Here is a 13,941-nt window from a genome sequence, read left to right on the forward strand (position 1 = left end):
GTTAATTGCTATATGACTTAAAAAGCATATTAACATTAGCTAAATTGTGCATCTTAAGCTAATAATAATGTCTTTACTTGATTTTAAGGTCAATTGAGGAGAGGAGCCGAAGAGGGTAGGAATTTGCATGAATTATGACTTTTGAATTTGGGCCAAATTTACCGGACAGAATTATTTACCCTGTGAGAATATTTCCGGTCGGGAGTATGAATTCGAGAAACAACTCACAGCCCAGTTTATGGTGCCCCGAATTGGTGGTGTGGCATTCTTGGTTTCTAGTCCCTGACTGACCAAGCTGCTAACGATACGCGGCCTCTTACCAATTGGCGACTGTCTGCATCTCTCTCCGATTTTTGCAGAAGCTAATTTACGTAGTGCTCTATTTCTTAATCGAATAGGCATTACCTTTTCAGACAATAATGTTGGACCAATCTCGAAACCCACGTTTATCTACAGTTGAAAAAAAAAAAAAAAGGACGGTTTCAACGTCTTGCTTAATTGCAGTACATCTCGAAAAATCAGAATAGAAATAAAGAAAATCTGATGATCCACCATATTTTGTCATGCTTCCAAACACCATAATCACTTTTCAAGACGCAGATCCCTTTCTAGTTTTATTGCAGCCCAATCCCAGATTTGAGATACCTATCTTCCTTTGTAGAAATTCTTTCGTACTAAAACCTTAAAAAAAAAAAAAAAAAACAGTTGGAGTACTTTCAGACGAAGCTCTTCTTTTCACATGATAATATTCGTACGTGCCTCGTATTGCCTGCCCACCATTTCCTTAGGCTTAAACCTCCCTCCTCAATCTCCATCTCCACTGACCCCCTGCCAACCCCTCATCGTCCATTGCTGCTAAAGCTTGCCATTCCGTTTCATAATTGTAACTTGTAAGTAATTAATTCATAATCCATCAATTCCGTTGATACCACTCTGGTGTTCCTTTTGTATTTTTACTGTACGCTTTCAACGCTCACAAGAATTCCTTCTATTTTTGCGCCATCCTTTTCTCACATCTGCTTTTGGTAGTCGATTATGTACTGCTAAAAAAGTTTCCCTTTTCCTGGGGAAAATTTTCCCCCTGCAGTCTAGTCTGGTACTAATGATGAAGTCTTTCTTTACTGTCTCTCCCATATCGCCCGGTTGATACTTGATCCTACTTTAGTAGTACCAGCAGTAGTAAGTAGTATTAATTGTGCCACTTTGCTCTAATCAGCAACTTTAAAGAGACGAGATCTTTTTTAATTATCCATCCATGTGATTGTTCTGTTGTTTTCAACCAACTTTGTCTCCATTGTAATGGGCTATTACTACTGCAGGTAGTCCACCCGTTCCCAAGATGAAGATAGTACTACTACCTTTTCGGTTGCAGTGTGTTTACGGTGAACTGTAGTAGTTGCGTAAGCTTTTACAGGCGTCATGCTTTCTTCTCCTTTAGAGCAAGCAAGCATGCTTCTTCCCTTTTGACCTTTTTTTTTTCCTCTCTGAACCCTCGTTCTGGCCATCCCCTGCTTCCTTGCTGTTTCTGTCTACTTTCCGAATTCTCCCAGTCGTAATATTTTCCTTTCCGTTTTCAAGATTATTTCTTCTATTCATAGACCTTTTGTATCTATTCTGTTGGTTAATTAATCATCGTTATCTCTTCGATGGGGAATCCCTGCATGTAAAAGAGTTACTTAGTTCCAAAAGGTTAATCTTTTTCTTTGAAGGATATTCCTTAGAGGATCAGGCCCGTCGGGGCTTTTGTAGTTGAAAGTAAGAGATCTTTTCTGATCGGTCCTTTTTTTTTTTTTTTTCTGGGTTTGGATTTCCCAAGTCTTGCTTGCGCTCTATTTTTGTTGGAAAATTGAAGTTTTGCGAGAGTATTTTTCTCTTATCATTCATAATGCCTCCAACTTACCTACCGCTCCGGTGGGAGAGCACGGGGGACCAATGGTGGTATGCTTCTCCAATTGATTGGGCAGCGGCCAATGGACATTATGACTTGGTCCGAGAGCTTCTTCGTCTTGATGGCAATCACCTTATCACCCTTACTTCCCTTAGAAGAATTCGCCGTCTTGAGACCGTGTGGGATGACGAAAAGCAGTTTGATGATGTTGCCAGGTGCCGCTCCCTGGTTGCAAAGAAGCTGCTTGTTGAGTGTGAGAGCAAGAAAGGTAAAAATTCCCTCGTCCGAGCTGGATATGGTGGATGGCTTCTCTACACTGCTTCCTCAGCTGGTGACTTGGGATTTGTCCGAGAGTTGCTTGACAGAGACCCCCTTTTAGTCTTTGGAGAAGGGGAATATGGTGTCACGGATATACTGTATGCTGCTGCCAGGAGCAAGAATTCCGATGTTTTCAGGGTTCTTTTTGACTTTGCTGTCTCCCCAAGGTTTCCTTCTAGTAATGGCAGAGAGTTGGAGGAACCAATTGCGGAGATCCCTGCTGCTTATAAGTTTGAGATGCTGAATAGAGCTATTCACGCTGCTGCTAGAGGAGGGAACTTGACTGTATTGAAGGAGCTTCTTGGTGATTGCTCAGATGTATTATCTTACAGAGATATTCAAGGTGCCACAATCCTGCACGCTGCTGCTGGTAGAGGACAGGTTGAGGTGGGTATTGCATTATCCTGTGCTCATATGAATTTCAGTCTTCTGACGCATTATCTGGGTGATTTCGTTTTCAGGATATGCCTTGAGCCTATTTGTTGGCAATTGCGTTTTTTTTGTAGCTCACAAACTTCTTGCTTCCGTTGGCAATTGATGGGACTATTTGTGTTTCTTTCAACTCAATCATTTCTTCAGGTCCTAAATTATCTTTCTTGCACCAGACACCTTATGCACTACGAGAGCTTCGCAGCCATTTTTAACTCCTCCGACTTTTAAATTCCTTTTATTTTCAGTCAAAGAACATTTTCAGTGACTGATATAGGTCTTCTGGTTTTTCAAAAGACTCTAGTATTTTCTTTACAAATATGTTATGCCTACTTTTGTGGCTTTATCTTATGCTATCAAATCTGAAAATAAGTGACATGAATTAGTTCGTAGGACCCCATGTGATGCAATAGAAAATCCTTTACTTATGATTCTACTTAGGCCACCTTTCTTGGCATTTGCACTACAAACTCAGGTGGAGATGAGGCGTATCTACGTCGATGAAATGCTGTTTCAGACTTTATAGCAGGCAATGAGTAATGTCTTACAAGTTTCCCCAGTTGAAGTTTTCCTTGTAGGAAAATCTGAGCAATTGATTTTGCAACTCTAGCCGCTGCATTCTGAACCCTATCATCTTATAAGTTGTCAATCTGTTAGCTAGGGTGATTATGAACTCGTTAGTCAGAAAGTGGAGACTTTCTTTGAGTCCTCATCCTAAGCATTGAGCTTTTGAATCCAAGGAATAGGATGTGTCTAATTGTTTTGAAGTTATTCATTTCTACCATGACCCTGATACCATGATTTGGTTTGCCAGGATTCACGCGGTGTTGATCGATTGATGAATCAGTCCACCCAGAACCTAGTTCTCCTACATAGTGTGCGGTTAAATTTGTTATATGTAAAAGACTTAAAGCATTATGTTCATTCCCTCTTTTAAGATTTCAGTGTCTGTGTGAGTGTGCTTTGTTGTGTGTTTTAAATTTATGCTAGTTCACCCATGTACATGTCGTCCCATAATTTGAAATATAAGAAAAATGAAATGTTTACCCCTATTACCAATTTGCTTCCTAATAGTTATTACATGGGCAAGAAGTCAAAGATCTTTCATTACTACGTGATAGAGTGGTACTTTCTAAGGTTGTAAATGAGCCACATCTGACTGGAAACAACTGGGCTCAAGGTAAATTGGTAACACTATAGAATTTTCTTCCACCCACCTTCAGCAGTAATCTTAATTGTTCAGTTCAATACTAATTTTTCAGTTGTATTTTGAACTTATGGTACTCTATGATTAGTAAGTGACTAAAGTTAATGTCTTTATGAATGCAGGTAGTCAAAGATCTTATTGCTTCCTTTGATGTAATCAATTCTGTGGACAATCAGGGGAACACAGCATTGCATGTGGCTGCTTCCAGGGGCCAACTTGCTGTTGTGGAATCTTTAATTCTTGCTACACCCTCCTCCATCTATTCCAAAAATAATGCTGGAGAAACTTTTCTGCATGTTGCTGTTACTGGTTTCCAAACTCCAGGTTTTCGCAGATTGGATCGGCAGATTGAGCTTATGAAGCAACTTGTATGTGGAAGGATATTTGACATTGAAGAGATCATCAATGCTAAAAATAATGATGGGAGAACTGCTCTTCATCTTGCTATCATTGGAAACATTCATTCTGATCTAGTGGAATTACTTATGACTGCTCGCTTTATCAATGTCAATATTCGTGATATGGAAGGAATGACCCCTCTTGATATTCTGAGGCAACGGCCACATTCTGTGTCTTCTGATATACTGGCCAAACAGTTGATATCAGCAGGTGGAATCTTCAGTTGTCAGGACTACTCAACAAGAAAAGCAATTGCATCCCATTTAAGAATGCGAAGTATTGGAGGTAGTCCTGGAACTTCCTTCAGGACCTCTGACATGGAAATATTCCTTTATACCGGCATTGAGAATATTTCAGATGCAGGTGGTAGTGTAGGCCTGAGCCCTTGTTCGACCGAGACAAACCACCATGACTCGAGTCTGGAGACCTCTAGCACAACAAAAAGAAAGAAACTACACACTGTAAGCTATGCAGCACGAAGGCTAAAACAGCTGCTTCACTGGCCTAAGATGAAAGACAAAAGGGCAGATCGATGCAAAAAATCAGTGGGTGAACATTCTATATGCCCCTCAGAAGGACCTCCAATTCCTCTGCGGCAGAGGTTCTCCAGGCCTTCATCACTTCCGAACAACAAGCGAACTCTTTCGGTAAGGAGTAACCTTCCAAGTCCATCAGCAAAGAAGAAACTCGCTTCTGGTCTAGTGCATGGTGTGATGCAGGGAATTCCCAGTGTCAATGTATCTCGTCGATCACGGTCAAGTTCATTTTCGAAATCGTCATTCTCCTCGCATAGCTCTTTGGATAAACAAAAAGGTATACAAATTGAGAATGATATAGCAGGAGCTTCTTGCTCCAGACAGATCGGTGATGGTGATGGATCACCAAGTGCAGTTCCCAAACTAGGGCCAATCAATAAGAAGTTGATGAACCAGTTGTTATGTTTTGGTGGCCCAGGACAATCTGCAAAAGCTCCTACTTCCAGTGGACTACAGCCATACGAGATTTATGAACGTGCTGTTCTGTAAATGACTTGTAGACAAAGAGGTTATTGAATCCTGGTGATTTTTGTAGAGAACGCAGGGGTGGCCTAAATGTTTTGGGCGGGCAATTCTCGTAACTGGAAATTGGCTCACCATGACATGTTTTGCTTTATATGTAGAAGAATTTGGTCGATGAAGAAGTAGTTTCTCGCTGGTTTTAGGCCCTGATCCAGGAAAAAAAATAGTGTACATTCTTCTGTGCCTTTAAATGTATTCTGTTTGTTTTAAGAAGGTAATGTAAACATGCTTTGCTTGATTTGCTGATTCTGTTCATATAAGAGGCTCTGCGTGAAATTTATATGAACTGATTGTGAACACTGTACTTGTATGAGCAATTTTCCATATTATACCAATGCATCATACACTCCAAAAGGATCACAAGAAAATACTACATATGCACACACACACACACACACACTAAAAAAAAAACCGCGGATGTATGTATTAACCAAACCAGCATGAATTTTTTTTTACTCAAAAGAGCACTTCAATACATCTTTATACTTGCTTCTAGTATGAATTCGGAATTCCTATTCCGCCATGACTAGTGATGAGCCCACCCACCCGTCGACTGCTTCCATGGCGAAGCTGACGCTCTTCTGAGTTCTGACTGCTTCCTTTTTACCTATATCACTACATCCTTCGCTGTAGGCAAGCTGCTCTGCCTCTACGAGTAGAATTTATAGGTCTTCGCTTCAAGTATGATCTGTCTTAGCCCTCCAATTGGCGCAATAACCATCAAGAGGACTCCCAGTATGATGCAAATCTGCCAAAACCAAGTTAGATCAGCTTCAAATTTCTATAATTAAAACCCTACGATTTCAAGAGTCCGAAGTTGCACGTACCCAGTTTGTAATCCAAGACAAGCTGTATCTCCTCGGTTTATAGACGGCAAGCCACATGATACAGGGGAGCTGCAGAAAAGATGGATTTAGCAGACCAGACCCATACAGCAGGAAGATGAAAAGAGAAAAAGGGCCCATACTGAGAGGGTACTCACGAAGTATGTAGTTGGGGCGAAAGCAAAGCCTCCAAAGAATCCAAGAAGTCCGCCGAAGAATGGGAATGTGAGACCAACAAACATTGTGAAAGCTGCAGTCAAGACATCCCTATCAAACTTCAATGCAACTTTCAATCCAAGGAGAAGGTCTAAAACAATCAAATGCCATCACTTACCCACGTAAATGTTCCTCGAAACAAAGCGCAACGTCCAACTGGGCTTGAATCTTAATTTCTTGACGAGCACAGTTTCAATCATGTCGAAAACCGGCATCGCATAAATCTGCAATCAAAACAGTCCACAGATATCACGGTTGTGCTGTCCTAGCCAAACAACCTCGTGAAAAATGAGCTGCTCAAAACTACATCAACAGAGAGGAGAGCCTCCTTACCTGATAGCTTCCGATTACGTGAACCACGACAAACATGTTAGCCATCGCAATTAGCCAGGTTGGTTTATTCAATGAGAGGAGAACGTTATCCTCGACACTGTTTCCGAACATCCAGTACCCTATAAAAGCAACCGGGAAATAGCACAATGCCACAACTATGTAGGCAACAACCACTCCTCTCCACATGGGCACCTTGGAAGGCTTCCCAGGTTTAGAAGGGATGGTGGCTTGAATCTCTAAAACAACATTGTGACCGGCGTAAGCAAAAGCTACATCTCCCAGGGCACCGAAGAAGTTGAAAAGTGTTCCTGCTGTAGTCGTAGCTTTGTAGCCATATTCCACATCTGGTTGGACACCCTTTTTCACGGAGGCACCCCAAGCAATGGTGGAGTAACTACATATTAACACAGTCACGTCAGCATTGCAACCGCTTAAGAATCAAAATAAAAACAGTAAAAACCAGAGATGACGCTGGGGGAATACCTCAATGACATGACGGCTGCGGCCAAAGACACACCGGAGATGGAATTGAAGTTTGGAAGATGGGAGAGCACAAAATGAACAGAGGCGAAGATCATAATGAAGTAGGTAGTCTTGATATCTTTGCAAGGCTTTGAGCAGACCAAGTCATGGAACTTCTTCAATGACTTCCCTCCAGTAACCATGTAAACAATGTCCACGCCCACTTCAACCACTAGCTGTTGGGGTACTACAATCCAGAGACCAAGTTTCTCACCAAAAGCATGCTGGCCTAGCTCGTGATATCTGTCGAAACGTTTCCCCGGAACCATTTCGTGCATTTCAACCATTTGCCATAAGGTGTACAGAGTGATAATCCAAGATAAGACCATTACAGTCACTCCAGGCCCCCTAAAAATTTTTTGATGATCGTACATAAAGCTTGTCAGTCCACCAGCAAGATTAGGATCAAGATTTCTACTAGTACGACTATTCTACATCCTAAGTAACAGGAGTTATATAAGATGAACACTACCCAAAAGTCCAGATTAAATACTCAGAAGAAAAGGAACCCTACCATCCAAGCTTGGACATGGCATAAGGCAAGCTCAACACTCCAGCTCCCACCATGGCAGTGACATTGTGAAAGGCCGAGTACCACCATTTTGCATTCCTTGAGGACGTAATAGGAAGCCATTCATCAATTGCCTTCTCTTCAGCCGTTCGATTGTCCACCTGTAGTTTTCCGCATAATTTTTCGTTCATAAATTTCAAATTGAATTTCATTCAGAATTGTCAAACAAAAAGGAAAAAGAAGAAAATTTGAGGAAAATGTGGGGAAAAAGACACCTGAAAAAAAAATCATGTTTTTTTCAAATCATATTGCAGCATTGTTTCAAAATAAGCGTGGAGCCATGTTACAGTAGATCATTTTTAACTAAAAAAAATTCTGGCTTCAGTGCAATCCAATAGAAACAAAGCCTATCCATAAATTTGATGGGCAAATTTAGCCATAAGTAGAATGTCTCTCTAATTCCATATTTACTAGCGCAGTTTTTTTTTTTTTTTGGAGGGGTGGGGTTGGTGTGGGCTGGTAACCGGAGGCCAAAAAGTGTCGCAACTTAACAATCGACGGTAGAACTTAATAGATGTGTAATTACCAAAAGAAGAACTAGACTGATATACACCTTTTGACGGTGACGTCAAAACAGAACCATAGTTAGGTTGACACGAAACAAAACAAAACACCACAGTTCGGTGGACAGAGACAAGAGGACGATGCATTGTGGGCTGGACGACAATAATGATTATAGTATCCACCACTCCCACTTTTACAAAAAAGTTTCCAAGACTCTTGGAAGTTTTACGCTTTGAGCCAGCCACACATGATTCCAAAAAAGTGAATGAATGCCAAGCACGCAACGACGAAGGCCTAAAGCCCACAACCGCAACCTTCCCAATCATCCCGACGTCCTGCTCAGTTACTACTTACTACGACGGGAACGGAACCGCATACCGTTGTTCCCAGTAAGGCTTCGACGGAGCTGAAAGCAACTCTTATTCATGAATTTGTTTAAACTACGCAAGACACTTGTTAACTGGGACTGATACATTATTTAATGTACTCCCTCTCCTCCTCCTCCGTCCGTTCCACTTTGATCAATTTGATTTTTTTTTCACATAATTTAAAGAAATTAGTTAATTTTATTAAAAAAATAAATTTAGTTCAATACTTTCATAAGATATCCTTCTGTTAAATAGACTGTGACTAGTTAGAAAAAGTGCATTTTTAAAAAAATTATAAATTAACTATATTTTTTATTGAAAAATAAATTATAATTTAAAATAGATGAAAAAGAAAAATAAACCTATCGAAAGTATACGCGTACACACCGCTAGTTAATTATGGAAAGTGAGGACTAGTTGTAAAGGGGAAATAAACGTAGAAATTCATGTGTATTACTTTATGAATTATGAATGCTGCGGTCCACTGTCATTGGTAGGAGTATCACGAAAATCCAAGGAAGAAAGTTACCGACATGGGAAGTTGGACCTTAGAAGCAATGAAATCCTTGGAAGAAGGGCATTGCTTAGGCCTTGTTTGGTCTTTGAAAAATTACTACGTTTTCGTAAATACATTTTTCAATCAACTTTTTATTCCATGTATGTCAAATCACAACAATGTTTTTTTTTATAAAAAGTTTTAAAAAAATGCAATCCAAACAATACCGCTAGCACCAGCATGTTGAAAATATATATAAATAAATAAAAGAAGAAGTAGATTCATAGAAACAACCATGGGTGCCGCCAATTGTGGAGATATTGACTTTCATCATTTTTTCAAGTATCAAAATATCGTGTAACCGAGACATGAAGAACCCGAAGCTGAAATATGAAAAAGGGTTGGGGTTTTGGTTTCAACTTTCAACTTTCATAGTTTAAAAGAGCTACGTAATCCTACTCTGAAAAGTCAAACACACCACACCAGCAATGGGTCCAAGTTCCGCACTTGACTTGTAGCCAACCAAACGCCTATGCCATGTGGTGAGATCCTAAACTCTAAACTCACCCAGTCAACGACCGTAATTGTTATCGTCATTGTCACGAGAACCCCACTGTCCAGCGGCCAGTTTGGCACGCCACATTTTCTTATCCTTCTCCTTCTTCTTCTTCAATACATACATATATATATATATATATGGGGGTAATTACTAATTACAGTTGCTTTGGATATTATTACTGGACGCCAGCTGGTTAAATTTCACTACGATCATTCAAAATGGAGACCCTTCCTTACTATTCAATCATATGAATGCATGATGTAATTAAAGCTTGTCTTGCGATAGAATGAAGTCTTGAAGGAACTACATCGATCCATTTTTCAAAATATTTCTTTCACGCAGGTGCACTCCAAACTAATTAATGACCACGTAGATGAGATTATTACTGGCGGTACCTAACTTCTTCTAAGCTTAACAGTAATAATAATATCAAGAATCAATTTTCTCCAGGTCCCTTGATTACCTCCTCATCTTTACTTCGCCATAGGCGTCTGTCCGGGGACCATTTTTGCTGCTACTTGAGTTAATCATGCATGACGAGAACAAAAAAAGCTTTTAAAATTCTTACAGGGGTGTTACCATGCATCACTAATAACAGTAGTAGTAGTACTAGTATTTTCCATCAACCAAAAAAAGGTTCGAGGAAATAAAAAGAATACCTACTTTTTTTAACGTACGTCAGGGACGGTCAAATCCCAAATATGCACGGGGGGATTTGGGGAGTTCCTGTGCGCGTTTGACAGAGAGAAAGAGAGGGAGAGGGCGTGACTTACTGTTTTGGAGTCGTCGTAGTGGAGATGATCAGTTGGAGCTTGAGTTCCCATGATGATGCGGAGGAATTAGAAAGCTTGGAGATGAGATGAGCAACCGACGAAGAACAGCCGGACACAATACGAAACTCCTCGCTTGTCTTTTAACCCCCCAAAAAAAGAAGAAATGATTACACCTGTGTTACAAAGGAGGAGGAGTCCAGAGAGGCAGCAGTCTGAGGTTCGGAAGGACAAAACGGCAGTAGATACGAACGAGGAAATCTATGGAAACCTCCGGCGTATATATTTATATATGAACAAAAAGTGGATGGATGTAGATATATACAATGAATATCCAGAGTGTCCTCCCTCCTCTACGGCACCTACCTACTGAGTATATCTTCTACGTAAACTGTGGAGAGGGAGAGAGTGAAGACGACGTTTTTGTTTGACTTTCCCAGGTCTTCATTGAAGGCAAGTGATTGTTTTTTGAGCTGTATAATACTATATACTAGTAGTAAGTATGTGTAGTTTCTTAAGAAAATTCCTGGAACCATACATACTCACAATTGGCCGGCAGCTCACGTTGCCGTCCCACGTTTTTTTGGGTAATTAGCGTGTGTTATCTACCTGTAAACCATAATTAACAAGCTTGGATCTTTTTATAGTACTGTGTTAATTGGAGATCCCTATCCTGCTGGCCAAATTTTGCAGTTTTACTAATTTTTTGAATCAATATCAATTTTAGCACAATGATAGTGAACAATATTTCGCCAGTTCATGAATCAAACACGCATTTAGTTGGTGGTATACTTACTAGTTTTAGAATCATTTGGAGCAAAGTTGCAACACATCATCTTGGATACGATATCTACCATATACACAAAATTGTAGTGTTACAGTGAAAGAAAACGATGGATCAACATCCATTTATTATATACTATAATTAGTTTTATAAAAAGGGGGAAAAAAGACCCGGTAAAAAAGTGACCCGGTAAATTGTGAGGAACATTTTAATTATTTATTTCATCCTGAGCCCAATAACTTATGTAAATATTCCTTCCATCCCACTTTGATAGTCTTGATTTTTTTTTCCCACGCTGTTTAAGAAAATTTAGTTAATTTTATTGGAAGAGTAAATCTAGCATACTATTTTTCTGAAATACTCTTACATTAATATTAGTAATATAACTAATCATTATATCTTTACACTAATAACAACAACAAAATTGATGGAAATTAAGTTGCACTATTCAAGGTAATGAATCAAAGCAATTAATGAATAAGGTAGGTTATATAACTGATAACAACTTACATTAAATAAGGGTATTTTATATAAGTTAAAATTTAACAATATTGTTCAATTGGTAAGTGGATTATATTTGGGAAGAATAAAAAATAAAAATAAAAATATCAAAGTGAAACGGAGGAAGCATATTTTTTTTTAATTCTTTTGATTTGCCTATGTTTATGCCTGAGTATAATAAAATACGTAAAAATGACAATTTTTAGGTTTAAAGGAAAATTAACATCAAAGCAATCCAATCATTATATTTAACCTATGGAAAAATTAAATATCTACCGAAAATTTATCCGGTACTCGTGGAAAATCAAACATCCACCGAAAATTTAGACCTTCGGGTCTAATGTGTGTCTATCAGTGGAAGCCATGAATGGACGCCCTTTACTGGTGGGAGACAATGAAGGGGGGGAAATGAATTGAGAAAATCTTTTTTAATCGTGTAATTATAGTGAAAGATATATTTATTTGGATTGCACATTATTTACACCTTATTTACAAATATTGACCTGTTTGCATCATCAACATATTTTTTTAATTACCTGTTTATTTCACATACATTATATATAAAAAAATAATTTCTGCACAAATTTTTTAAATTTATAATCATAACCTATACTTTTTTTCATTCTTACTAGATTAAATATTTTCGAATACTTGTTTACATTCAGAGTATTAACATAGAAAACATGTTCTATGAGTTATGCAAAAATTATGGACAACTATGTGAAGGTCATTTTTCAAAAACAGTGTGTATGCATTGTAATGACGTGGTCGATATTATTGTTAGGTAATTAATTTCATGTACCTTTAATTTCAACAAATTTTTATGTATTGTATATAACATTTTATTTGTCAAACAGGTACAATGTTAATATACAAATCAGAGATTCCAGTGGTAACATGCATCTTAATCTACAGGACAGGCATGCACGATTCGTATTTAGTTATGATATTTCTTATCTCAGAAAATTACAAAAAAGGTAGAATTTCTTGATATATGTTTATTTTTTATAATACTATTTATAAACTATGTAAAAAAATGCACTAATTTTGAATTTCGCACTTACTTAATTCTCAGGACAATGGTGATAGGTTGTTCAACCAACGAATCAATTCATGCAAAGATCGTGCATTTTCATTTGTAGTACGCATTTCATAAAATTCAACAGAATTAATTAAATCACCAATTTTGGCTTTCATATTAAAAGTTGATTGGTGTGAAGAGTGTTCGCACTTTCATGCAAGATTATCAAATCGAATGCATAATATTTGTAAGTATTTCATTTTAACAACATTTAATTACATTCATTTTTATTAATATATCATTAATTTTTTAATATAATTTTTTATTATTTTTTCAGGATCTATCTTTCGAAAAGAGGTAAATTTTGAATAATATACACATTCTATCATATTTCAAACCATTGTTAGACAGATACTATATTTTAATTGTATTGGTACAATTTTTTAATCTTTTTTAATTCACCTTTTTATTTTTATTTTTTTAATAATATTAGCACGTGCGTAGCACGGGTATTCACGCTAGTTTTATAATTATTTTGGATGAGTATCAAATGCATTCTCGTAGAAAATTATCGACACTAAGTGGAACTATAACGACATGGTATACGTCCAACATTCTTAAATATGGTTTAAAGGGATCAATTGAAACTCGATTTACAAGTTGAAATTAGTTTGAGGCACTCCGTCCTCTTTTTAAAAGTGGAAAAGTGAATGAAGTGGTTGAGGTTTTTCGAAGAAGTAGTAACATCATCATTTGCCTAAAATTACGACCGTCAATGGGGTTGGGTCAACTTGAGTTTGACTCGTTCGACTTAAAAAAAAATCCGATGAGTTGACCTTTTAGTGAGTCGATTTGAGTTTGAATCTAAAAAAATAGATCAGAATTAAATATGAGCCAAACTTGGGACTCATTAGACTCAAATTCGATATAAGTCAGACTCTTAAATTACGTATATATAATGATATATATAATATATATATTCTGATATTATATATAATTATATATATCCAAATATAATATTAATAAATACTAAATATATACAATTTACAAAATATAAAAATACATTTGAAAACTTTTCTACTAGTTTTCTTGAGAGTCAATATTGATAATGCATAGTTGAAACTTTAACTTTTCTTATTGGTTGAGTAAATTTTTGTATTAGCATAATATTGG

At 37.7% G+C, this 13,941-nt stretch overlaps 2 protein-coding genes across 3 annotated transcripts; one reads left to right on the top strand and one right to left on the bottom strand.

The window, feature by feature from the left end:
• Window positions 1–529: 529 nt before the first annotated feature.
• On the top strand, window positions 530–5,537 carry LOC140011463 (uncharacterized). Of its 2 annotated transcripts, none has more exons than XM_072060373.1 (3): window positions 530–890; window positions 1,320–2,593; window positions 3,965–5,537. In XM_072060373.1, the coding sequence occupies exons 2-3, from the start codon at window positions 1,886–1,888 to the stop codon at window positions 5,264–5,266; spliced, it is 2,010 nt and encodes a 669-aa protein (XP_071916474.1). In that variant the 5' UTR covers window positions 530–890; window positions 1,320–1,885; the 3' UTR covers window positions 5,267–5,537. The 2 variants fall into 2 exon arrangements, with proteins under 2 accessions (XP_071916474.1, XP_071916475.1); XM_072060374.1 differs by lacking the exon at window positions 530–890 and adding an exon at window positions 929–1,179.
• A 162-nt stretch (window positions 5,538–5,699) lies between these two features.
• On the bottom strand, window positions 5,700–10,923 carry LOC140011464 (lysine histidine transporter 1). The gene is made up of 8 exons (XM_072060375.1): window positions 10,466–10,923; window positions 7,709–7,866; window positions 7,156–7,542; window positions 6,673–7,066; window positions 6,458–6,563; window positions 6,282–6,373; window positions 6,127–6,195; window positions 5,700–6,047 (listed from the first exon to the last, which is right to left on the bottom strand). The coding sequence occupies exons 1-8, from the start codon at window positions 10,514–10,516 to the stop codon at window positions 5,949–5,951; spliced, it is 1,356 nt and encodes a 451-aa protein (XP_071916476.1). The 5' UTR covers window positions 10,517–10,923; the 3' UTR covers window positions 5,700–5,948.
• Between the last annotated feature and the right edge of the window lie 3,018 nt (window positions 10,924–13,941).

This window comes from Coffea arabica, chromosome 7e (genome assembly GCF_036785885.1).
Source record: "Coffea arabica cultivar ET-39 chromosome 7e, Coffea Arabica ET-39 HiFi, whole genome shotgun sequence".
Taxonomy (NCBI): domain Eukaryota; kingdom Viridiplantae; phylum Streptophyta; class Magnoliopsida; order Gentianales; family Rubiaceae; genus Coffea; species Coffea arabica.

Excerpts from the sequence above, each read along its gene's own strand:
- LOC140011463 (XM_072060373.1), top strand. The coding sequence starts at position 1,886 with ATGCCTCCAACTTACCTACCGCTCCGGTGGGAGAGCACGGGGGACCAA. Across the intron at positions 2,594-3,964 it reads CTGGTAGAGGACAGGTTGAG|GTAGTCAAAGATCTTATTGC; the intron begins GTGGGTATTGCA and ends TTATGAATGCAG.
- LOC140011464 (XM_072060375.1), bottom strand. The coding sequence starts at position 10,516 with ATGGGAACTCAAGCTCCAACTGATCATCTCCACTACGACGACTCCAAA. Across the intron at positions 7,543-7,708 it reads GCCATGTCCAAGCTTGGATG|GGGGCCTGGAGTGACTGTAA; the intron begins GTAGGGTTCCTT and ends AAAAATTTTTAG. Across the intron at positions 6,196-6,281 it reads TCGCCCCAACTACATACTTC|CTCCCCTGTATCATGTGGCT; the intron begins GTGAGTACCCTC and ends TCTTTTCTGCAG.